The sequence below is a fragment of the Pseudorca crassidens genome, chromosome 6 (genome assembly GCF_039906515.1).
Source record: "Pseudorca crassidens isolate mPseCra1 chromosome 6, mPseCra1.hap1, whole genome shotgun sequence".
In the NCBI taxonomy this organism is placed as follows: domain Eukaryota; kingdom Metazoa; phylum Chordata; class Mammalia; order Artiodactyla; family Delphinidae; genus Pseudorca; species Pseudorca crassidens.
Genome location: NC_090301.1, coordinates 46424934 through 46450504, shown reverse-complemented (window position 1 = coordinate 46450504; position 25571 = coordinate 46424934). Strand labels below are relative to the sequence as shown.

The 25571-nt window shown below is 33.4% G+C and overlaps 1 protein-coding gene across 11 annotated transcripts in view; it reads right to left on the bottom strand.

Annotated features, from left to right (window-relative positions):
* The window catches only part of CALCRL (calcitonin receptor like receptor), a 105740-nt gene that overhangs the window by 10289 nt on the left and 69880 nt on the right, over positions 1-25571 (bottom strand). For all 11 annotated transcript variants that reach the window (XM_067741256.1, XM_067741261.1, XM_067741259.1 and 8 more), the window contains 4 exons: positions 10427-10553; positions 7357-7510; positions 5963-6023; positions 5813-5879 (listed from right to left, as the gene is read on the bottom strand). In XM_067741256.1, coding sequence (XP_067597357.1) covers positions 5813-5879; positions 5963-6023; positions 7357-7510; positions 10427-10553 — 409 coding nt within the window. The remainder of the gene's footprint in view (positions 1-5812; positions 5880-5962; positions 6024-7356; positions 7511-10426; positions 10554-25571) is intronic.

Genomic DNA, 25571 nt, shown 5'->3' with positions numbered 1-25571 from the left:
AACCAAAACTTCTGAACATTTTCAGCTCAAAGAAAGGAAATAATTGTTTGTAGCAAAGGCTAATTATTTTGTGTCTACTCTGTATTAGTGTTCATACTAGGTAGCTACCAAATATGTATTATACCATAATAACCATTTCCATCTTTTTGGTTTATCCTTCCTGCATTATTTGTATGTGTATGTGTGTAACAACGATCCTCACAACTCCCCATGATAGTAATATAATCCTCTTTATCCTTATGAGGAGGCTGAATCACATATTGGAACCAGTTGATATTCAACCTAGATCATCCTAGAGTTAAAAAAATTTGGCACCCAACAAGGCCTTCTGTCAATTACTTTCTGTAATTATAAACTTACTATGAGTTTACAACTTTCCCCAAAACAAATCATTCTCTTTGAAAGGGAGACATGAAACTTTAAAAATATAGTGTTCAGGGATAGAAAGTCCAGAGATGAACCAATGCACATATGGTCACCTTATCTTTGACAAAGAAGGCAAGAATATACGATGGAGTAAAGATAGCCTCTTCAATAAATGGTGCTGGGAAAACTGTACAGCTACATGTAAAAGAATGAAATTAGAACACTTCCTAACACCATACACAAAAATAAACTCAAAATAGATTAAAGACCTAAATGTGGGCTTCCCTGGTGGCGCAGTGGTTGAGAGTCCGCCTGCCGATGCAGGGGACACGGGTTTGTGCCCCGGTCTGGGAAGATCCCACATGCCGCGGAGCAGCTGGGCCCGTGGGCCATGGCTGCTGAGCCTGCGCGTCCGGAGCCTGTGCTCCGCAACGGGAGAGGCCACAACAGCGAGAGGCCTGCGTACCGCAAACAAACAAACAAACAAACAAGCAAACAAAAGACCTAAATGTAAGGCCAGACACTATCAAACTCTTAGAGGAAAACATAGGCAGAACACTCTATGACATAAATCACAGCACGATCCTTTTTGACCCACCTCCTAGAGAAATGGAAATAAAAACAAAAATAAACAAACGGGACCAAATTAAACTTAAAATCTTTTGCACAGCAGAGGAAACCATAAACAAGACGAAAAGACAACCCTCAGAATGGGAGAAAATATTTGCAAATGAAGCAACTGACAAAGCATTAATCTCCAAAATATACAAGCAGCTCATACAGCTCAATATCAAAAAAACAAACAACCCAATCCAAAAATGGGTGGAAGACCTAAATAAAGCTTTCTCCAAAGAAGACATACAGATTGCCAACAAACACATGAAAAGATGCTCCACATCACTAATCATTAGAGAAATGCAAATCAAAACCACAATGAGGTATCACCTCACACCGGTCAGAATGGTCATCATCAAAAAATCTAGAAACAATAAATGCTGGAGAGGGTGTGGAGAAAAAGGAACACTCCTGCACTGTTTGCAGGAACGTAGATTGATAACAGCCACTATGGAGAACAGTATGGAGCTTCCTTAATAAACTAAAAATAGAATTACCATATGACCCAGCAATCCCACTACTGGGCATATACCCTGAGAAAACCGTAATTCAAAAAGACACATGTACCACAATGTTCGTTGCAGCACTATTTACAATAGCAGGACATGGAAGCAACCTAAATGTCTATGGACAGATGAATGGATAAAGAAGATGTGACACACATATACAATGGAATATTACTCAGCCATAAAAAGAAATGCAATTGAGTTATTTGTAGTGAGGTGGATGGACCTAGAGTCTGTCATACAGAGTGAAGTAAGTCAGGAAGAGAAAAACAAATACCTTATGCTAATGCATATATATGGAATCTAAAAAAACAGCACTGGTGAACTTAGTGGCAGGGAGGGAATAAAGACGCAGACGTAGAGAAGGGACTTGAGGACACAGGGGCAAGGGGAAACAGGGATGAAGTGAGAGAGTGGCATTGACATATATACACTACCAAATGTAAAATGGATGGCTAGTGAGAAGCTACTGCGTAGCACAGGGAGATCAACTCGATGCTTTGTGACAACCTAGAGGGGTAGGATAGGGAGGGTGGGGGGGAGGCTCAAGAGGGAGGGGATGTGGGGATATATGTATATATATAGCTGATTCACTTTGTTGTACAGCAGAAACTAATACAGCATTGTAAAGCAATTATACTCCAATAAAGATGTGAAAAATATATATATAGTGTTCAAGAAATGAACAGAGTTCTATTGAAATACATTTCTCTCTCTCTTCCTGAATACTACGTTCTCTCTTTCTTATCTTTATCCATGTCAATATCTGTTACTTTTGTCTATATCCTCTATGCCTATTCCTTACGCCTTCCACAGAATTATGGACAATAGCCCCAGAAAAGTCCCTTCGGGCTCTTATTCTCCTATGCTGTTCTCTTTCCTTTTTTCTCACCCTGACTTCTAGCATCTGTGTTTTGTTTAATAATGTAAAAATTTCAAACTGTGTACTATTATGCAATTTATATCCACATACTTTAATCAGAAAAATAATGCTGGCATCTCATTTAATGTAGAAAGCAATGAAAAAATAACATACATTTGCTGATTTAAGGCATGTGTTATGAAAATAACTGGGCATAAAAATATTCTACTATTCTTTTAGAGAATTCAATGGAACATATGCTTCAAAAATAAACAGCTAACTATAATCCTGATGGAAACACATCTATGAAAAGTAACATGGTTACAGACACGGGACTGTCTGCTAAAGACAAAAGCAGAATAAGCTATTGCAACAGGTGTAAGAATGAAACATGATGAATCAACACATCAGCTGTTATTCCACCCATCCTACTGTTTTCCCTTCCCAAGCATTCATTACTGTTTTAAAAGTTTTGACTAAGTGGAAATTACTACCAGCCCATTGAATAAAAAGTAATAATGCCATTTTATCTGCTTATAAATTTAGAATTTAGAATATTTTATAATCCTAATATGCAAAAATCATAAATTATAAAAATCACTATAAATGTTGCAATTTAAATGCCCATTATATAAAAATTTCTAAATGCAAAGTGCTTCTCCAAATGGCAAGTCTGATTTAAAATGTGAACCTAGAAACTAGAAAGTCATCCTACTTTATTTTCTGCAAATACTTCCATTTATTTTAAATACAAATAGAACAAGAATAGTGAATTTCAGATGAATTACATCTGAATCTCATCTATCTTAGAGAAAAACTAGGTAAGGAAAAGAGAAGAAACTTGTTTTTACTCCAATACCCATAAAGTTCACATAGATGGTCGTAGGTACAACAGGACATTTTCACATCATGATACCACCTAGGGTCATGGCAGGAAGCCCTGTGAATCAACCCAGTGGCAGCAGGATTCCTGGAAGCCATTCCTCTACTAGATTAGCCAGCAATCACTTAACTGCTCACTGAAGTGACCTAAACATCTCTCACTAAACACAAATTAACCGTATCCCCTCTCAACTTCCCCTTAGCAAGATCTCAAAAGTGCTGTAGACACTCCAATACCACCCTGCTCGAGGGAATATGGGACAGAGGAAGTCTGAGTGGAAAGAAACTGATTGTGGTTGAAATCTCTTCATTTATAAAAATTGTACAAAAATATGTGACCATATAAAAAATTGCTAGAGCCCCTCCCAAGACCTTGGAATTGGCCAGGACCAGTGAGGAGCCCTAGAGCTTAAACAAGGACAGATCATATTACCCTGTTAGAAAAATAGGCTCCTAATCTTTGGTTAGGCCAGAAAAATGGAAAAAGCTTTCTGCAAATAATGTGGATTTTCACTTCCTTTCTTACTGAGCAGCTTGATGGGCTATATTCCTATGTGATATTTTATCCTAACTGCACCATCTACTCTTCCCTCCCAAAGTTGTTGTGGACAGGCTCTTCCAAGGATTGTGTTAATTGCTGTTATATTTTTCATTTGTTAGGTGCTTTTACTTATTTCCTGAACCTCTCTGATTTAGGACTCTGAATCACATACCCCTCTCTAGAGCCAGATCTCTTATAATAAAATTTTGCCTTGTATTTGTTCTGTAAGCTTCTGGATGGCCCAAAAAAAGAATCTTAATTTCTTTGTATTTTCCTCAAAACAGAATCATGGTATCATGTAGAAATTATAAGTGAAGAATCTTTTAAAAGTATTTTTTGAGAGTTTATTATATTCTAGGCACTGTGTTAATTGCTTAACAGGATACATCTCAATCCTTACAACACCCTATGAGGTATTTATTCTTATTACTGCATAGTCATAGATGAGAAAACAAAGGCATAGAGAGGCTCAAAACAAAACAAAACAGAACTTGCCCTGAGAAACACAACCAGCAATGGTAGAGCTAGGTTTCAATGCTGGTTCTTTCCAAGAATACAAAGCTAGGACTTCTCAGGATATAGCTTAAACAATGTGTTATACATGTTCCTAGTATGTGCAAGTAGCAAGGGAAGGAAATGCTTCTGCCTCTGAAATTTTCATAAAGTCTGCACTAAGGTACATTAAAATTTCCATGAGATATAATAATAAATTTCATGTGTTGATTTTTTGAACTGGCTGTCTTCTGTAGCCAAGCACAAACCAGAAATTTGACACTTACTCCATGATTTATACATGCCAGGCTAAGCACTCTTTATGTATTAACTCATTTAATTTCTTGTTAAAAAAAATTAGAAGTATCTGTAATTACATTCTCTGTTTTGCAAATAAGGGACTTGAGGCCCAGAGTGATGAGTTTAATTGCATAAGGTCACATAGCAAGTAAGAGGTAGAAGAATTCAAACCCAGGCAATCAGCTTCTAAAATTTACCCTCTTAATTATGGCAAACTTTTGAAAATAACAGTGATACACTTGAGAATAGCTTGAATAGTGCATAACCACATACTAAATTGCAGCTAGAAAATGTAGTAAAATAATAGAATATTTCTCTAAAAAAAGGATCTGAAAAGAAGGGTTAGGAAGCTTTGTATTTTGGCTGAGAAATGTGCCCCCTTCATCTTTTTATATATAATTAAATATCAGCTATAGTTACAGTCTTAAAGACTGTAATTGCAATCTGGTCTCTAATGCTCTATGAGAGAAGGCATGTTAATTTAGATTAATTTATTTCCCCATTGAAACAATGTAATAAAAGCACTGAATTTGACTTCTGTTTTCCTGCAACCACACTTAAAAATGTCCAATTCGTGCACTTGGATTAAGTGCTGATCATTATAATAAAACAACAGTTTAAGCAATAGTTTCTTTTTCCAAATTAAAGTCTTTTCTTTATGGGGATATTAGTCTTATTACCATCACAAGTGTGTGGTTTTTCCTGTTTGCCATCCCCACTCACTAGATCCATCCTCTGCCCTTCTCTGCTCTGCGCCCCAGCAGGCTCTGAGGCATGTCTGAGGACTGCATCATCACAAGGCTTTTTTACCCTTGGCATTTGCTGCGTTTGGCCAATGGGAGGATCCAAGAGATCAGAGCATGGGAAAAGAGAGAAGTTTGAGTATTTCTTTCTCCTTTTTCCCTGTCAGGCTGTGGTTTTGACAGTAGCTGTGTTCCTCTACCCAAGGCCAGACCTCTTGTTGGGCTACCCCTCCTAGCACTCACCCAACCCCCTTTTAAAGTCTATCCATGATAACAGCTTCCCACTGTTGGTGCCTGGTGCCTCACCATCCCTTATGAATTAGTTCCTTTCCTCTTCCTGCCAACACTTCAAATATAACACCTTCCTTTAACCCTCTTCAATCAAACACTGTGAGTATGCTGTCTATGTCTACTGAGATCCTGAAGGATACCATAGGCCAGATGTTTCAGGAAATAAAGTTGAACTATGAACAATGATGAAAAAAGGAGCATTTTAATTACGTACCAATAAAGCAGCACAAATTGGGCCATGGATAATGTAGAGGAGATGGGTATCAGAACTGATCCAGCAGCTAAGGGAAAAAGCAGGGAAATTATGTTGAAGATTTTCATTGTAATTATTTCCAATTGAAATCAAAAAGAGAGATTATCTTACTTGTCATTGTAATATAAGCTTCTGGCAACAGCATGTATACAAGCAGGAATCAGTGGAAATCCTGTAAATGTCAAACAAAAAGAAAATAAATAGGCATCTTTCTCTGTAGATGGAATTCCTAAAATATGTCATGAAATATGAAACTCAGAGATACTCTAGGAGCAAAAATAGCTGGTCACTGTGTGCTTCTGATGTAAATATTATCTGTCTACTCATACAGTAAATGTGATGAAGTATTAGGTATCTGTCTTCAGGCTTGTGTGTGTGTGTGTGTGTACAGTTTCTTCTAATCTGAGCCATTTTGAATCAGTGGACTCCAGATCTAAGTTCATAAATGTGCTGCCTGGGCTCAAAAGCTTAGAAGAAATTCAGCATCCACATATCTTCCATAAGATGGAACTGACCAATCAGATGTGGGAAGAAGTTGAGACTGACTATGTGAAGAAGAAGAGAAGGGAGAGAGAGATGGCTTATATATCAGAAAGTTTGCATGTTCTTAGCATTCTAAATCAGATCTTTCAAATGTAAAATGAAGGTATATTTTATAAAGGTAACCTGAGTGTACTAATAGCCTCAACACATACATACATATAATTGAGCAAAAATTGGACTCACTTGGAAAATATATATATGACACTTTTATTATCAATAATATCAAACAACCAATAGGAACAATATTTATTTCAGTAAAAAAATATATAGTGTGTGTGTACATACCTCTATATATCTACATCTATTATCTGACTGGATAAATAGATAGATACATGGATAGATAGATAAGTATCATTTCAGTTATGTTTCTGGAAACTAGTCCTTTTGAATTCATGTACAATGAATTCATTTTCAGCATTTTATGTTTTGTATTATTCTGGTTATTTTTAAAAAATATGTTAGAAGTGTATTATTTTTTGCTTTGTGAATAATATGTCACGAGATTGTGTGGAAAAAGCAGATTTTTTTGGCTGTCTTTATTCAGTTACTGTTGCCTCTACTCTTAAAATAAAATAACAATTTTTTTAAACAATCATTTTTAGAATGGAACTTCAAAGCTGGTTAAGCCCAATGCCCTCATTTGGCACATGAGGAAAAAGGAGATTCAGAATAGATACCTACTTTATGATTCTAATTCTATTGTTTTAGTCACTACATATTTGGCCAAAATATACACTGGAATATTAAATAGAAAAAAATTGTATTATTAATTGACCTGTGGTTACCGAAAACAGTGAGTCAGTGGTACTTTAAATATTTTAATTTACAACAATGAGCAAAGGTTAATCACTTGATATTGTTTAAAAAATGATTAATAATAATATTTTTATTACAAAGGAACTCTGCATCCTCCAAAAGTTTTCTTAAAAGATGAGTCAGTAGATATGCATGATGGCACTTACCCCAGCCAAGAAAATAATACCACATCAAGTGCTGCTTCTCTGCAAACACAGCCACCACAATAAGTGTGTGTAGGTAAATGCCTTCACAAAGCATCCAAAAGTAGTTACAGCCCATCAGGTAAAGATGAATGAATTGGAACACTTTACAGCTAACCTATGAGGAAAGAAAGATATATATATTAGATATAGATATATAGATTTATGTATGTATATATGTGTGTGTGTGTGTGTATATATATATATATATATATATATATATATATATATATGTTTTGGCTGTGCCATGTGGCTTGGGGGATTTTAGGTCCCCAACCAGGGATTGAACCTGGGCCCTGGCAGTGGAAGCACAGAGTCCTAACCACTGGACCACCAGGGAATTCCCAGAAAGCAATCCATATTTAGTTGTTTATAAATGTACGTGTAAAGCAATATTCTAGTTTAGCTTAGTTATACAGAAACACAGAATTTTCTCTCCTCTACACAAAATCTTTCCTACTAATGATTCAGATTTATAAAAGCCAGTCTTCATCCCCATCTAATGGTGCCTCTAAAGTATTTAGCCACTGACTTCAGAGATTTAAAATGATACACCTCCCAGGAAATGTGTGAATGCCGAATTTATTACATTTAGTGGGTGTGTATTTTCTTAATATTGTTTTAGTTATTGTGTAATTACAAGTATCAAAGTTTTGCACATGAATGAATTTACATCTGTTTTAACCATGTCATCATGAACTCCTCGATTGTTGCATTCTGCTGGAAAAATCTTAATAATTTTAAAAGCAGTTCATGAAAAGTGCCAAATACTTAGGAAGTCTTGCATATCGTGTGCTACCAGTGCAGATACTTATTAAATAATAATCTAATGAGCCCATTCTTTGTTTTATTTAAATACGGGGTTTGAGGGTTTCATGTAGGTAAAAAGAAAAAAAAGTTATGGTTTTCCTTCCTCTTTTCCTGAGGTCTCACTTTCTCAAAGAGACAGGAAGAGAGAGGTTTAAATATTGGGTAAAGAAAATACAAAGGAGTAAAAGAGATATTTACCCCTTAACAAGGGGAATAAATTTAAAGCTCTCCAATTAACTCCCATCAGCTCCAGTTTCCAGACTGGAACTCAAATATTTAGTGGCAATTATCACTGTTTTTGAAATAAATATCTTTTTCACTAAAAGGAAAACTGGAAATTAAATGCACTAGAAAATAAATATTGTATTATCATAGAATAGTAGTAATAACATTGGCATATAAGTTAGCTTAAAAGTATTTTAGTATGTATTGTTTTATGTAATCCCTGAGATAATTCTGTGAGGCATGATTAATCACTAGCCACATACTTTATAGATAAAAAACTGAGTACTGGAGAAGTTAAATGATTTGCTAATTCATACAACATCAATCAAAGCTACATCCTGAACAAAATTTTGTTTTCTCGACCATACATAATGCCTTCTGACTGAGGATATTTATAAAACTATTCTTTTATTAAATACATCTGCAGAATGTATGATATTAAATTTTAAATATTGTACATTGATGTCAAACATTATATTAAAAAGTTCTCTCAAAAATAAAGCTGAGTTATTTAACTATGTTATATAGAAATGATAGGCTTCAGCTTCAAAATTTTATCTGTATAGTTTTTAGATACATATATCTAATTGGGCTTCCAACTCCTGATTTCATTAAAAATTTAATCTATAAATTATTATGATAAAAAGAACTTAAAGCATGGTTTAGAAAAATATTTTTATGATGGCATTGGCAATATAAACAGACAATAAATTTTCCAAGAATACATTAAAAGTAACTATACTACATTTTGCAATTTATGTGATAAACAGTATCACATGTATATAAATGTAAGATTTAGAGTCTCTTTCTCTGAAGCTTCATGACAAAACTCTGACTTTCCTTGCTCTAGAGAAATGCACTCTAAAATGGCAGGATATTTGCCAATTTTTTATATTGCTAATTATACCCCAGTGTTTCCTCACCCAGTGACTTTAGAGTGGAACATATACAAGATTAAGCATCCAGATGCATATGTGCAAACAACGCAGGGAATTTTAGAATTTTGGAAATTACCCTAAAAGCACACATAAAACACATATGAGAGTATCGTTTATTGAACAATTAAGTGAAAATTCCTTCCCTTCCCCGATTTCAGTAACCAGAACTTAATCTTTTATAATCTTAACCTTAATCTTTTATATAAAAACTATTTTATATATCATATATACACACCCTTCCCAAATCTACATCCAAAACTGTATTATAGATACTACAAATATAAAAGCAGGCAATTAAAAAATCTCAAATATATGCTTGCTATTTATGGAGATATTTTAATTTAAATATAGCTTACATATGCATATAACTTGCATAAAATAGATAAAATTGTATTGTAAATGTCAGGTTATATTTTTAAAATATAGCTTTTGTATTGTGATAGTCTCTGTGCTTATTTTTGTGTATCTTTTTATATTTATCCTAAAACCTGTGCTTCCAAAGGAATTGTAAGGGAACAATTTACAAATATTTGCTGAGACAGTTAGGATTTGGTAGAGCACTTGAAAAATTTTATGTTGATAAAGTTCAATATTATATAGGCATCATTCATTTTCCCTGGTTTTATTAACTCTTTAAAGTCAGCCTGATACCAAACATATAATTTAAATTAAATTTTCCATTTTCACGTGCTGCCTTTCTCTAACTGCACAGTTAGTTGCTTTGCTTGATTTTTTTAAAATTTGATTGAGGAAATGTTATGTCCCACCAGCAGTAAGACTCTAACCATAAATGAGGTGAAGACATTTAACATGTATAGGTAACTGAAACAAAGAAATTACTCTTCCTTTTGTTATTCAATATTTATAACTTGGGGAATATTGAGATATATTTACCTTTCTAAATTGGAATATAGCTACATATACATACTCTTTATATGACAGACATAAAATATACATATATTAGTACTTAATTACACACATATACATGTACCTACCCCTGCCCCCCACCTCTCCTATTTCTTCCCCACTAACCCCTTGAACCTAAACTTCATTTTACTTACAGGATTTGTGGCCACTAAGGGCTGGTTGTTGGCCACTGCAGTGAGATGAATGATTATTACAATAGAGTTACAAACGAAAGAGAAGAACAAATTTTTGTGCAAGGTAATTCTTTGGCAACTTAGGCTCCTGAAAGGCAAGAGAAACCAAAGTGTGCTGACATCATAAAATGTTTCCACATTTTGTATTAATAATCATTCAAATAAGATACATTCACAATTCATAGCAGCTGCTCCAAATTTGGAAGAATTATTTTTTCTCCCCAAGATTTACTCATGATAAAATTTTAATTGGGGAAAATCTATAATTCCTTAAAGCATAGAGACACATGAGTTGCTTCAGTACATGTAAACATATATAAGGAAAGGAAATTTGTCTGTACAAGGCCTCTACATAAATTTCTTCCCTTAATCTCTCATCATGATTAATATTCTAATTCATTCTGAAGACGTAGAAACTGAAATTCAGTGAAAATAGATAATTGATCAAAAAATCATGCAGCTAATTAATTTGAAAACTTTGGATTTGTCATCAGATTCTCATATAGATAATGGTCTTTTCATTATACCACATAGGCTGTTCTATTTATATAGCCTGTTTATGGTTATTTATGGTTGTTCTGTTTATATAGCTCCTATGTGGTAGTGGTGATTATGTAGACCAATCATGAGAAAAATAACATTGTACTTAGAAGAAATGAGTTGATAAAAATATAGATTTAGCAACCAATGAGGTTTGCTCAGCTTCACTGAATTTTTTTCCAATTGGCCTAGCCATGCATAAGATATAAAAATATTACCTCCTTTTACTGAAGGTCCTCATGTGTAAAACAAAATTTTAAAACTGCCTAAATAGAGTTCATATAGAAATAGATTTCAGGAGCAGATGTCATTCGTGACAAGTAATGCTGGTCTTCAGATTGAATCCACATCTGCTCTACAAGATTGTATATGACTGCCTTACCCATGATCAAAGACCAATTTAAGTACTACCTCTTCTATGAAGCATTATTCAATGGCTTATTATGGGTAAAGTTTTAAAATAATATAAAGGAATCCATTTGAAACTGAACACTTAATATCAAAACAAAACATATGTAGGAAGACATGAGGAATCATTTCATTACAAAGAGTTAAAAGCTCATTTTGGGTTTTACACAGTTATACAATTAATATGATCAACCTAGATAATCTGCCTTATATAACTCAAATCAATGACTTCTACTTTGGAAACTTTGAGATTTTAACCTAGTTTTATCACTATATCACCTTATTTTAAATAGAATATGTGCCCAGGATATTATAGTTAGGCTGGAATGCCAAGGTTTTCTATATTTAAAATGCAAAGTTTAGGCTATATTGTCTCTGAAATTTCTTGCAGCTAAAGGTCTGTGATCGTGTATATAGCTCTAGTATTTTAAAGGATCTGAAAGTGAATCCAATCCAAATCAAAATTTATGGAATTTCAATACATGCCTTTCACAGAAGTAGATGCTATCAGGGAAACGTCTTTGAAAGGCTTCATGAACAAGACGGCCCTCAGATCAATCATTGTGTGTGAGACAGTCATATACCAACAGTTGTGAAGTCCAGATGGAGTCCATCAAAATAGAAACAGCTGAGAGTTGCTAGTATTTTCATATTAGAGAGTCTTTAACTTGACTTGACTTTGCAGTGCATGACAGTAGTGAGAAGCAGGCAGGGATCAAGGAACAGTGTAAAAATGATACTCTATAGAGAAGAAGAATCTTTGAAAGTTTTTGAATTAAGGAGTATCATGAGTTCTGCTCTTTAACTGAAGTCAACATTGAGGCAAAGATGGCTCTATTTTTGATAAAATGCCACAGCAGTGACACGAGTGCTTGTGTTTACTGAGAGTGAAGAGAATTAATGAATATGAGGAGAGGTCTAATTAAAAAATATTCTTTTCAAATCATTTATACATATTATGTGTAGTTTATTTCTTATAATTTATCACTCTTCTGTGTTGAAAATTATGAACACATAAAATTTGTCAACATGGTCTTATTTTAAAATGCCTGTCTTGGGCTTACCCTGTGTCTATGGAGTGCCAACTATTGTTTAGGGAAAAACTGCTTATCCATGCAATTATAAAACACCCATGCCCTTTTTTAGTAACAGAATTTAGATAACTCAGCTTCCATCATGGGAAAAAAAATAAAATGTTTTCCTTAACTGGGTTGTTTTGCCCTTTTCTGCTGAACACACTTATATCCAGGTCCATTGGTTAAGACATATATACATAAACAAAATTTCATATTTTTCAAATTATGACCAAAAGACTAGGAGGGTTTGCTTACAGAGCAAGTCAGAAATATTTGTAAAGAGTAAATTGGAATGCAGGAAAACAAACATTGAAGAAGGCTTTCAAAAATAGCAATTCATTGTAGAAGAGCTGAAAGATATGAACTGAGGAACATAAAACAAACAGCATTTATATAATAACTGTTGATATTTATAGTATTCACATGTGAAAAGATTGAAAATACGTAAAATAAAATGCCAACTAGTTAGTTGAAAAACCAGTTTAATTTTCCTTGTGTTCATTTAAACTTCCTTCTCTTCTCTATGATAGTCTGTATTTCTGTTCCTCTGAGAATCCCCTCTTTTCTAATGACTCTGCTCCCACCTCAATCTTGCTTGAAAGTTAAAGACTTAAAAATGAGCTGCTGGATGTAGAGAATGGACTTGAGGACACGGGGAGGGGGAAGGGTAAGCTGGGTAAAGTGAGAGAGTAGCATTGACATATATACACTACCAAATGTAAAATAGATAGCATATATGTACACGTATAGCTGATTCACTTTGTTATATAGCAGAAACTAACACACCATTGTAAAGCAATTATACTCCAATAAAGATGTTTAAAAAAAAATGAGCTGCTGGTATCTATTCTCTTCTAAAGATGTAATTATTGTGACTACAGTCACCAAAAAAATGGTTTCTTATTCTCTTACTATGTGATAAAAGAATATACCATATTTCCCTCTTTTAGACCCAAACAATGCCATATTATGGGCAAAATTTTGAAATGATAGAGTGAAATTCTATGGTAAATGAATTTTTGAATGCCAAAACCAAACAAATACTTAAGAGGACACATGAAATCATTTCAATAGACACATGAAGCTTATTTTGAGTGTTATACAAAATTATCCAAGTAGTATGGTCAACATAGATAATCTACCATATATGACTCAAACCATATACTTCTGCATTAGGAACCCTGATAACCTGTTTAGCTGTCTATATCGTTGTAACATACTGAACCACTGCCAAATCATTTCAGTTTGTGTTGTGTAAAATAAGTCCTACTCTCTACAATACTAGACTATAGTTTTGGTTTCTTCGATTTTTTCCTCCAGGTTCTGTGTAACTTAAATGTAGACAGATGCCATCTGACATGTTTTTTCTCAATGTCTAGTGGTAAAAATGGTTCAGATTTTTCTAGTGATGAGTATTGTTTTCTTTTAAACATATTCATTAATACGTATAAGTACATTAAGCCAAATAAAATAAACTTGAAAATGAAAACCAAAATATGTACTTGGTAAACACACTGGTTTGCTTAAATGAAATACTAAAATATTTTGCTATTTTTTCAAATGTTAATCTGCAACCAATTTAACCTATCCTAAATTCTTTAATGTGATTATTTATTCAAAATATTTTAAAAGTTGTTTTATAGGCTTATAGAATGTTTTACAAAAATCTCTGTCTGCTTTCTTTAAATGTTATCCTAGCATAACCATAGAATAGAAAATGTGGTTTGTGGGTCTGGATTGTTTCCGTTTCATATTCTCTACATATAATTATTTTAGAACACTATTTCAATATGCAATTTTGACAAGCAGAGTAATAGAGGCAGTTGGCATAAGTGTGGCAGCAAAACAATTACATTCCATGTGTAATGTAACCATGCCTTTCAATTCTCTTTTTGTGCCACCTACTGAAAGTGTGACTTTGGACAAGTTATTTAAAAACTCTAATCCTCAGTTTCAGTTTCCTTTTCTGTAATATAGGGATAACAATAGTACTTCATAGGATTGGCTGGAAGGTTAAATGAGTTAAATCATGTCTAGTGCTAAGCGTAATATCTAACCTATAGTGAACATTCCAAGTTAACTATTATTTTTAACATAGTTTTCATGCGGTTAATTTTAATCAAATTCTCTAATGGTTTTCTCTCACAAACAATAAAATAGCATCAAGGTTCGTGTCAGTAATATAAAACTGCCCGTGTTTTAAGTAACGCAATGATACATTGTCATCTTTTTGTTACAAAACACAAGAATTCAGCATCAGAAAGATAATTTCCATGTGATGAAGGGCAATAGATCAAGCAACCTAAATTATCTTCCCAAGGAGTTGTCTGCAAATTTCCACTTTCCTTATCATGCTGATGCCAGGTATTATGCTGCTCCATATTCAAAGTTCTGCCACAGTATAGACAAAATACTTGCCTTTGATTCCCATTTGGTTTTGACATGAGGTCGAAATTTCCAAATTACTTTCCTCAGTACTAATCCTGAGCAAAACTAGTCATGGAAGGAGGAAATACAAGCAATAAAAGAATAGCCCACTCTACAGTGTACTACTTCCTTATGCTAGTTTATCTAATTTAATTTCCAAATGCTCAGCTTTTTCCACAAGAAAACACAAATCATGTATCCGAAAGGAAAGCCTGTGCCAATAGGAACACTGCCAAAAACAACAGGCAGAAAGCAATAAATGTATTAAAAGAATAAGCAGTATGGCTATCTTTTGTCTACTGGCAATGGAACTTTGAGTTGATGGAATCACCTGGTTATGTGACACAAAGTAGACATAACCTCTAGCATTAGCTCTCTTTTGGAGGCTGCTGGTGATCCATTCAGCCAGATTAGAAAGAGTCCAAGAGTGTTTCAACCAAGGTGCTTAGTCAAGTCCTGCTAGAGAGGAAATGGTTGCCCTTCCTCTATCATGCTCTCTCCTCCACTGCCCATGCCTTTCAAAGTTGCTCATTTAATATTACATATAAATACAGGCTGCATAAGGAAGAGACCTGCTCATTTTATGTGGCCAAATGGTTTGCTCTCATGTGTGAATTGCCCCAGTGCAAGTGTGCTTCTTGGTCTCCTAATGGGCAGAAAACCAGAGAAGAAATAGTCTGGCTTTCTGAATGCCTGTGATTCTTATGCTCTAAAAAAAAAAAAAAAAAAAAAAAAATCCCAAAAAGCAAAACCGACAAACAACCCTTTTAGAGATAAAATTCATAATAATAGCATACACCATGATATTGAGGCTTTACAATATCCCAGGTGCAGAGATAAGTACTCCACATTCATTATCTCATTTAACAACCCCTTGAAATATCATTATCCTTTAATAAAATTGAGGTAAGCTGCTCCAGGTCACAATCCTATTAAGTGATCTTTTGAATTTGAACGTTTAAGTTTTTAATAAAGTATCAATAATAAGGCTTTTGTCTCCTTTAATATTCATTTAGTCACATAACTATTTTTGATGCATAATAATATATTGTCACTGTTTCTAGATACTGGGGAAACAGTTGTGAACAACACAGAGCAAGATCCTGATCTCATGTTACTCATGGGACAGTGGAGGGTAAATAGACACATATATTACATAAAGTAATTCTACATAGTGTTATATGCTTTTTAGAAGTTAAAATAGAATTAGGAGATAGGCAAAGACTGTGGCAAGAGTGAGGGGAATACTCCAGATAGAACTGAAACAGAAGATAGGGAAGGAAAGCATTTCAAGCAAAGAGAGCATCCTGTGTCGAACATTTTTTTTAAAAGTTAAAGCTTAAGGTTTTTGAGGGACAAGAAGGACAGACAATGTGAATAAAGCATAAGGCAAAACTCTACACTGTTTTTTTTTCCATACTAAATGAGGAAAATTAAATTCAAAGAACATAACTTACTAAATGACTTTTTGATTCTGCAGCTCTTACTCTTACGTTACATCTTAATGTTCCATCAGCAAATGTTAGCAATGTAATATCCAGTCATTCTTGGGTTTTGTTTTTCCCTAACTACTAAAAAGATGCTACAGTTGGGAGGGTTTACTTTGCTTTGCTTTCTCCTCATATATAGTCATATCAGTGGGTATGGTCTAGGAAAATAAACTATGTCTGCAAGAGTAGGAAACCAGATTGCAAAACATATTATGATTTGGGGAAGAAAGATGTTATATTATTTGTGTTATCTATTTCAAATTACAAAATTTTAATCCATTCTAGTAACTGTATAGTTTTTACACCAAGCAGCGGATCATTAGCATTCTTAAAATAATTTGTCATTTTGTTCCCATGAAAATTCAGTTATGCTTAAATAGTACTTACATTTAAATATACGTTATAAATACACTTATAAAGAAGTTGCATATTTATTAGAAAAATCAACATAAATATGTAATCTTTAACATTTAGTTATAGTTTAAATAATAAATTTACTCTTTAAAATAAGTCCAAATTCTTTAATTCAGTTATATTTCCATACTTGGGACTCTTCTCCATAAACCAGTAATAGCAATTACATTATAGAGGAACTGGATTTTGTTAGAGTAAACCCATTACTTCTTGCACCAGTTTGTTCTGATTTAAATCTGATACTCTAATGTAGAAATGCAATGCTTTTATTATATAATTACAGTGGACATATTTAAAAAGCTTTCCAGCCAAGACTCGCATTCCTGAATAGGTATGCTTTCAGCTCTCATCACGTTCATTTGAGAGGGAAGGATGTTTCAGCACATTGATTAAATTCATTATTTTGGAAGTAGACTCAGTGAGTATGCTCTAATAAAACATTATATGAAAAACTATAACTAACAATATCCAGTGTTAAGCTGAACGAAGTCTAGAATACATACAATAGAATAGAATGTATCTCAGAACTGTAGTGCACAACAGACTTACAATGAATGCACTCTTACAAGAGTGGAGAAAGCAAGGGTGGTCCTAGGTAGGCACTCAGAGGTATGTTATTCAAGGATCGCTACGTGACTATTTCTGAACTCAGCCATTGTCAGACTTCTGACAGTGCAGATTTGCCAGGTTTTAAACAACTTATTTAAGTGATAGCTCTGATTTGCAAATACAGGGACATCAGAACATGATTTGTAGATAAGACTCTCTATTCTCTGTTTCAATGTAGGATTTCTTTAAATAGTTAGCTTTATTTGAAACCAATTTAAAGATTGAATCATGAACAGTTTTCAGGAGAATAGTTATAGCTTAAAGAAGAAAGCCATACTTGTTCTAATTCAAGAGATATATGAAGAAACTGGAAATGAGAGAAAGGTTCACAATATTGATTGAATATTTTCAAATATGATTTTAAAAAAAGAAAGGTGAGAATTTCTGTCACTTGTCCTGAAAAGCAGAAATATAAGCATTAAAGGATCATTTTATTAAGTTGAGAAATAGATGTTTTGCTGAATTTTATTCAGGACTACCGAGAAATATCATCTTCTATATAGTTGTAAATATGCAACTTGGCTTTAAAATTATTTAGAATCACTGTCTGAAATGTCAGCAAAATTAAGATGGTTTAAAAAAAAAGAACTACCTTCTTCCCCATGCAAGTTACGTGTGCTCTTTTATGTGCAAGAATATGGAGCCTTTTGTCTGGGTTGCAAGTAAGAGCAAGATTTGCTATGCTCTCAGATTTTAAACAGTAATTAAAATATAATTTATAATTAACTCTGGTAAAGCTTATTTATTTTTTTTATCTAAAGGGTTCTGCTTTGTTTTTCCAAGGATCATTATGAGTAAGAGTCATTGCCTCTCAGGGCTTGGCAAATCCCAAATTTCTGTCTCTCTCTCTTCCCCTCCCTTTCTGTTCCCTTTCTTTTTATTTCCCACTCTCTTTCCTTAATTGGCTCTAATATAAAACTGAAGTATATCTGGTAAATAGTGTTTCGTGTTCTCTGCTTCTAATTTAAAGCATGGATGAGTAGTAGACTTTTCTTTTCTCTCTCTAAATAAAAAATAACAAACAGTACCCTAAATCAACTTTTTGTATGGTCTTGGCTTTTATTAGGATGGATCAGTGACCCTCACTCAATTAACAAATGAAAAAAATAGTTGCCTCTACCCTAGACTAAGCAAGAATGACTGCAGCATGAGGAACTGGGTTCAGAAGCAGAAAGGAGATATTGATAGATTTTTGTACACACAATGATTTTATGTGAAACATCAGCTCTCCTAGGAATTGTTTCCAGGTTAGTTGGAAGAAAGCTAAGATTTCTATTGCTCCTGACTATATGAACGTGCTTCATTAACCATTCAGTTAAGCATTTTCTGAGATGGCCTTGGTCTTCTTTGGATCTAGCTGCAGGGTATCCTATGTTATTTTACACAGTTGCTTCTACTGGTTAGAATTGTAAAGAGTCTTACTCTAATGTCTTTCTTTGTTGATGGAGACAGCCAAGGCCAGACAAACTCAAGGGACTTGTCCAAGGTCACAGATAAGTCATGGGAAAGTCTGTCCTAGAAATAAGTTTCCAAGTCAGTTCATGTCTTCATTCCTTAAAAATGTATTAAGTGCCTACTATGCACAAGGTTATGTGCTAAGCCCTGGAATGTGTAAAGGAACCAAGCAGTGATGATTCCTGCTCTCATGGAGCTAAATTTGTGCTGTTCTTTCCATTATTTCCTGTTTTAGTGGATAGTTGTTTTGGGTTGATAGTGGCTTTTCCTATTTTAGTAGATAGTTCTGGGAGTATATATTAAAAGTGCCTTAAAATCAAAGACTACAAATTCAAGTACTGAGTAAGCTATGTGGTATCTTGTGGGCATTAAAAAAGTTTTATTATCTTTGACTAATTTACTTAACCTCAATTTTTTCCTGATATAATTATACTACTACTTTGTTTTATAAAATTTTTCATTCATTGTATACTTATTTTTCTTATAATGTGAACGTTATAACAATTTCTTTAAAAATGTGGTACACATAAAACTAGAAACTGTGTTCTTTAATTATGTTTTAAAAGAGCCCACTGTTAATTATGTTTTAAAAGCGCCCACTGTTAAAATATGCCAGTCAGGGCTAAATATTTATATAAAATCTTTTAATGGACTAGAAAGAAAGAGCAAGAGTGACAACTATGCCAATAATAGTGTTTTCCAAACGAGACTCTCCACTTAACAATGCATATATATCATCTCAGCTATGATATAGATACTAATAGAATCTGCATTTTAAAGATGTGAAATTGAGGATTAGAGAAATGAAAGAAGCTGCTCGATACTATGCAGCAAGTAGCTGACGAAGGTGGAATCTAAGAGAAGATGTGCCTGTTTAGAGAACATACTCTTAACTACTCACCTGTAGTGAAGGCTGTCTAACACATAAAAAAGTATTTAGAATGGTATACCCGGGCCTAACTTGACCCAGGTTTCTCATAAAGCCTGAGAATGTATAATAAAAAAGAAAAATTAATTTGAAGCTTTGCTTCTTTCTGGTCAATTCTCCATTTTTAAAAGATAACTAAAGTCAAATAAAATTACTAAGCCAAACAGAAAGTACATAGATGGGGAGGAACCCTAGATAACTTAGTTAACTACTTAGAATATAAGTAAAATTAGGTGTTGAACTAGATAATCTCTTCAGTTTTCATGGCTTACAATTTCTATCTGTTGAAATTCTACCCTCTTTATTCAACACTCATTTCAGTGAGATTATCACCTCAAGAATCTTCCAATTCTATGAGTCAAAATGAGTCTTTCTTTCCTCTGTCTTCCCATAGCTCTTTGTAGCTCCACAGCAATTTTGGGGGCTTTTGTTGTTGTTGTTGTTTACTTTGTATTACTATTTATTTATTTTTTTTGCGGTACGCGGGCCTCTCACTGTTGTGGCCCCTCCCGTTGTGGAGCACAGGCTCCAGACGCGCAGGCTCAGCGGCCATGGCTCACGGGCCCAGCCGCTCCGCGGCATGTGGGATCTTCCCGGACCGGGTCACGAACCCGTGTCCCCTGCATTGGCAGGTGGACTCTCAACCACTGCGCCACCAGGGAAGCCCTGAGTTACTATTTATATAGGGATAATGTTAGATGACTAAGTAAGTGTAGTCTATGTGCCTACATGATTGATATTGTCTAAAGACAAAATTAGTACCTTTTACTGTATATTGAAAGTTTGCTACATGCCAGGTACTGTGTGTGTCTTCTCTGCCCAGTATTTTAAACGTTAGGACTCATTAAAGAAACAGGCTAACTGAAAAACAGAAATCAGGATAAGTCCATACTATTAGTAAGTGGTGATGGCAAGATTTGCATATATCCCATGTTTTTAATTACTGTGTTACACTATCCATTAAAATTAACTTGTGCCTGAAATCAAGTATATATCTATCATGCTAACTCACCATTAAAGCTTTTTTATAGTTCACTATAGAAAATGAATAGTTAATTGTAGTTTCAGAATAAACTCTAAAAATAAACAATGCAACTAGTTAAAAACCTTAATTTTTCTTTTATGTAGAGGCCAAGAACCAATTTCCATATATTGGCAAGATATTTATTTGTTTTAATGAGGTTTTGCCTATGTAGCATGTCACAAATCTTTTTTCTAAAGCATTGAAATTTTTAGTAATTAACATATATATATATACGTTATATATATATATTGCATATAGTATTCTTGATTTTAAAAAAAGAAAACCTGTTTTTCTGAAAAAAATAAGGTCTATCAATATGTTGAACATGAAGATGATGTTTGGGGCAACATGAAATTTTTAGCGTCTCTTTTTAAAATGAGAAATGGGTCTACAGATTATATCTTTAAAGCTAAAGTACTTAGCATGTATATACACAATTTCAGTTTTTTAAAAAGTGTTTTTCTACAGAGAAAATAAATTAATTCTCAAGTTTAAAATTTTAACCCTTCAGTTTAAAATTACTTGTATTGGTTGAATAGCATTTGCTTTTTAAAATATAATATATGTAAATGCAGATATAAAAATATTGAACCAGATTTTCTTTCAATTCCTAATCAATAATAAATGTAGTTTACCTGTGTAGATTGCTTTCAGCCTGCAAAATACTTTCACAAATGCTAACTTTGCTGATATTGAAATTATATATTTTGTTTTAAAAAATTAACTCTTTCATTCTAATCTTCTTTCCTAAATTATAGACTTGGGCTTGAAAGTAGCATTACAGATCATTAGGTGCAGCTATGAACCCAGTATAGAAATCACCTACTTCAAAATTCCTGCTAGGTTGACACCTAATATCTGAAAATCTTGGGTGACAGAAAGGTCAGTTGGTCAACAGATGGTTCAGTCTATTTTGTTATTGTTTTTAACTGAGCCAACTATTTTTTCTCTCTGTTATTATACAAAATCTATTCCCATTTTAGTCTTTCAGATTATTGAAGTCATCTGCTGTTCCCTGTTTATTTTGTTGTTTGGCTTAACATTTTTGGTACCTTCACTCCCTGATCAGCAGATATTATTTTCTTTAATTTCTTCATTGTCCTGATAAGTCAGTTCTATGACATACTCTTTTCCTCTTACAAAGTCAGTCCATAGTAGACAGAATAGATGACTGGTCTAATTAGAGCTTTGAAACTGGATACTTTGCATTTATGTATAGTCTGGCTTGCAATATTGTTTTCCCTTGGCAGTCCCACTATTGCCTCATTAGTACACAGCAAGCATTTGCTCAGTTAAATCATGGCTTTTTCATAAAGAAACTGTTAATTTTACATTTGGTTTTATGGAGTTAGTTTAGAACTTTATTTATATCCTTAAATTTCAAACTTGATTGGAGCCATAGGACTTGGAATTCTAGGACACCCTTTGTCGTCTTTTTAAATACTGATTTTGGCATGCAATATAATTGCTATATTTAACTTTGTGTCCTTCAGAAATTTAATGTGTCTAAATATTTTGGCTTATTACATGCAAAATAAAAAGAGATCATTTAATCTGAAGGGTCTCAGCTGTATTAGTATTAAATCTGAAGAGATGGTGGGCTCCTAAATGGTAATTAAAAATTTATTCCACATTCAGCACAAACTAGTTGCAGTTTCAGAAGTACTACAATAAAAAAATCACAGAGATTTCACTGAGGAAATGATGCTAAGGTTTAGATCTGAAAGATGACTACATTTAACTAGACTAGAGGAGCAGGGAAGAGACTATACAGAATATTCAATTATAGGATACATTAATGACTTTGATTTTATATAAATTATAATAGGAAGTCTAAAATTTTTAAAGCAAGGGATGACAAAATCAGATCTATATTTAATATAAATCTTTGAAAATATTCTGGCTGCGATGTTTAGCATTGAATGAAGATGGTGAAAGTGGACTTACTGAGGCTAGATAAGGCTAGGTTGGTGGTGGTGGCAGGAGAGATGAAACAAAATGGATAGATTGGAGGACTGTTAGGAGGTTTTATCCACAGAGTATGAGGAGAGAATGATAGGAAAACTGAGACGGTATCAAAGATTGCTCCTAAGTCTATGGCTTATGCAACTAGATTGCTGGTGGTGTTATTTGTAAAGATGGGTCGCTCTGGAAGAAAAACTGCTTTGGGTTAGGAGAAGGTAGATAGTGTGAATTTGTTTTGAACATGTTGATTTTGAAATACTTCTGATATGATGATATATCTCCAGAGCCATAAAAAGATAAATACCCTTTCACCAAGAAATCACAAGTCTGGGAATGTAGCCTAAAAAAATAGTGTAAAATATGGGGAAAGTTATGGCTGAAAATGTCCATTGCAGTGTATTTTATTAATAGGAAAAGTTGGAAGCAACGTTAATTTTCAAAAATACAAGAATGATTTAGTAAACTTTTGTCAACTTACTAAATGCAGTATTAGTTAGCCAATTAAATAGCCAATTAGCCAATTAAATGGTTGTTTTAAAAACTTCTTAGTGACAGAATTATATAATGCTAAGTTGTAAAAATAGTTAAAATAACTTGTACATTACAAATAAAACTGAGTAAATACAAATGAGTATGAAATAAAACTGGAAAAATAAATGAAATTGCCCAATAGTGTATTAGAATTATAGGTGTATATATTTCTTTATTTAAAAATTTATTTTAAAAAATTAAATTGTTCTCAATTTTTAAAAATATTGCAAATATAAGTGCAGTTCTCAAGACTAGTTTGTTTTTAATTAATGGTTGCATTCTTTTTCCTGAGGTTAGAAATATTAAAACATAACCTTTTCTCCAAGAAGCTTTTTAAGATAGTCTTAAATAACTCTTATGATTTCTATTGTTTGCCTTTAGGGTAGAGGCTGATCTACTTTATACTTAGTCATGGTCATAAAAGTCTCCATGTTAGAAAAAGAATCTTAGCTGATATTAGTTACATTTAAATTAATCTTCTCTGTGTTTGTATGTGTGGTAATATGTAATTTTAATGAACTCAGAATCTGAGTTCTAGAGTACTGCATAGATTTTAGGGAATTACTTGTATCATTTAGTTCTAAGTTCCAAGAGAGTCATTTTTTCAAATTTAGATACATTCATTTTTAAATTGTAAAGATTTTGTTTTCAGCAATAAAGAAGAAAAAAGAACTATATCTTGCTTAAATTTATACTAAGTGAGATTTTGAAATTTTAATTTTATTTTGTGTTTTTAAATGTACTAAATAAAATATTAGCTGAGTTTTAGTGCCATATTTTACCAATAAGCTTGTTATCATCAGTAACATTATTTCACTTTGTCAAATAGCATAAATAATTTATCACTGTAGACCCGAGGACTTTATTTAAAAATTGTCACTTTGGGAAATGGTTTATTTTCCAGTTTTCAATCTATTAGACAGTGATAATGAAGTTTTTCGTACTCCAAAATATTCATTTCAAAAATCTTACATAACCTAAGAGTATATTCAAGAGTAAAGACATGAAGTTTTATTAAACTGTATATAAGCAACTGATATTATGTAACTAATTATAAAGGCAGTGACCGAGAATTGACAGTTTGTTTTGAGCAAGAACATTTTGGCAATTTGTTACAAAATATAGTATAGTAAATTTTATTCTTTAAGAAATGTTTTCCATATTTTAGGATAAAGAGTCTCTTCAACTTATTTTGATGCATGTTTTAACACAATTTAGTAAAAAAAAAAAAAAAGTCACATTTTAAAATGTACTCAAATGTTGAATTAGCTTTATTCAGAGTGGAATATTTTTAGTCGGTTTCTAATGGTGCCTCGATAATGTTATAAATCAAAAGTGCCATTTAAATTCCCCAAAGTAATAGTTAGGGAGTATGGGACCTACACGTACAGATTGCTATATTTAAAATGGATAACCAACAAGGACCTACTGTATAGCACAGGGAACTATGCTCAATGTTATGTGGCAGCCTGAATGGGAGGGGAGTTTGGGGGAGAATGGATACATGTATATGCATGGCTGAGTTGCTTTGCTGTGCATCTGAAACTATCTCAACATTGTTAATTGGCTGTATCCAATATAAAACAAAAAGTTTTTAAAAAATTCCCCAAAGTTGAAGATTCTTAAGAAAGTGCAAGTTTCCAAAAACAGCAATTATGATGCAATCTCTAGATCCCATGATTTTGATCCCATGAAAAATAATCATTGGTTGGTTCGTATATTATTTCATGTACTTTGAATATTTGATGAACTGTGGGCTAAAAGCTGGTGCTCCAGTTACAAATGAGCCTAACATCTAGGTGTCTAATAATTTCTGGATTTGGATTATTTTGATGTGCAGCTACTACTTTAGTTGGTTCTGAAGCTGCTAATGTTCCAAGATAATTGTTGAAGAAGGAGAAGGAGGAGGGGCAGGGGGAGAGGGAGGAGGAGGGAAGAGGGAAGAAGAAGAGGAGGAAAGAGAGGAAGAGAGAGACAATGGCAGTGACACTGGTGATGAAGATACAATAAAATATAGCTCTATATATAGAGCTATATTTTATAATATAACTCTCTCTATATAACTCTCTCTTTACACTGAATTCTTTAATTACTGGTGATGATCAAAATCATGAAGACCATGTTAATGCATAAGATAATTATGCAGTTTTAGAATTTAGTTTCCTGTCAATTAAAAAAAATCACAGTTGATAGGTTGAATCAAGAAATTGGAGGAAGGCAGATAAATTGGGAATTTGGG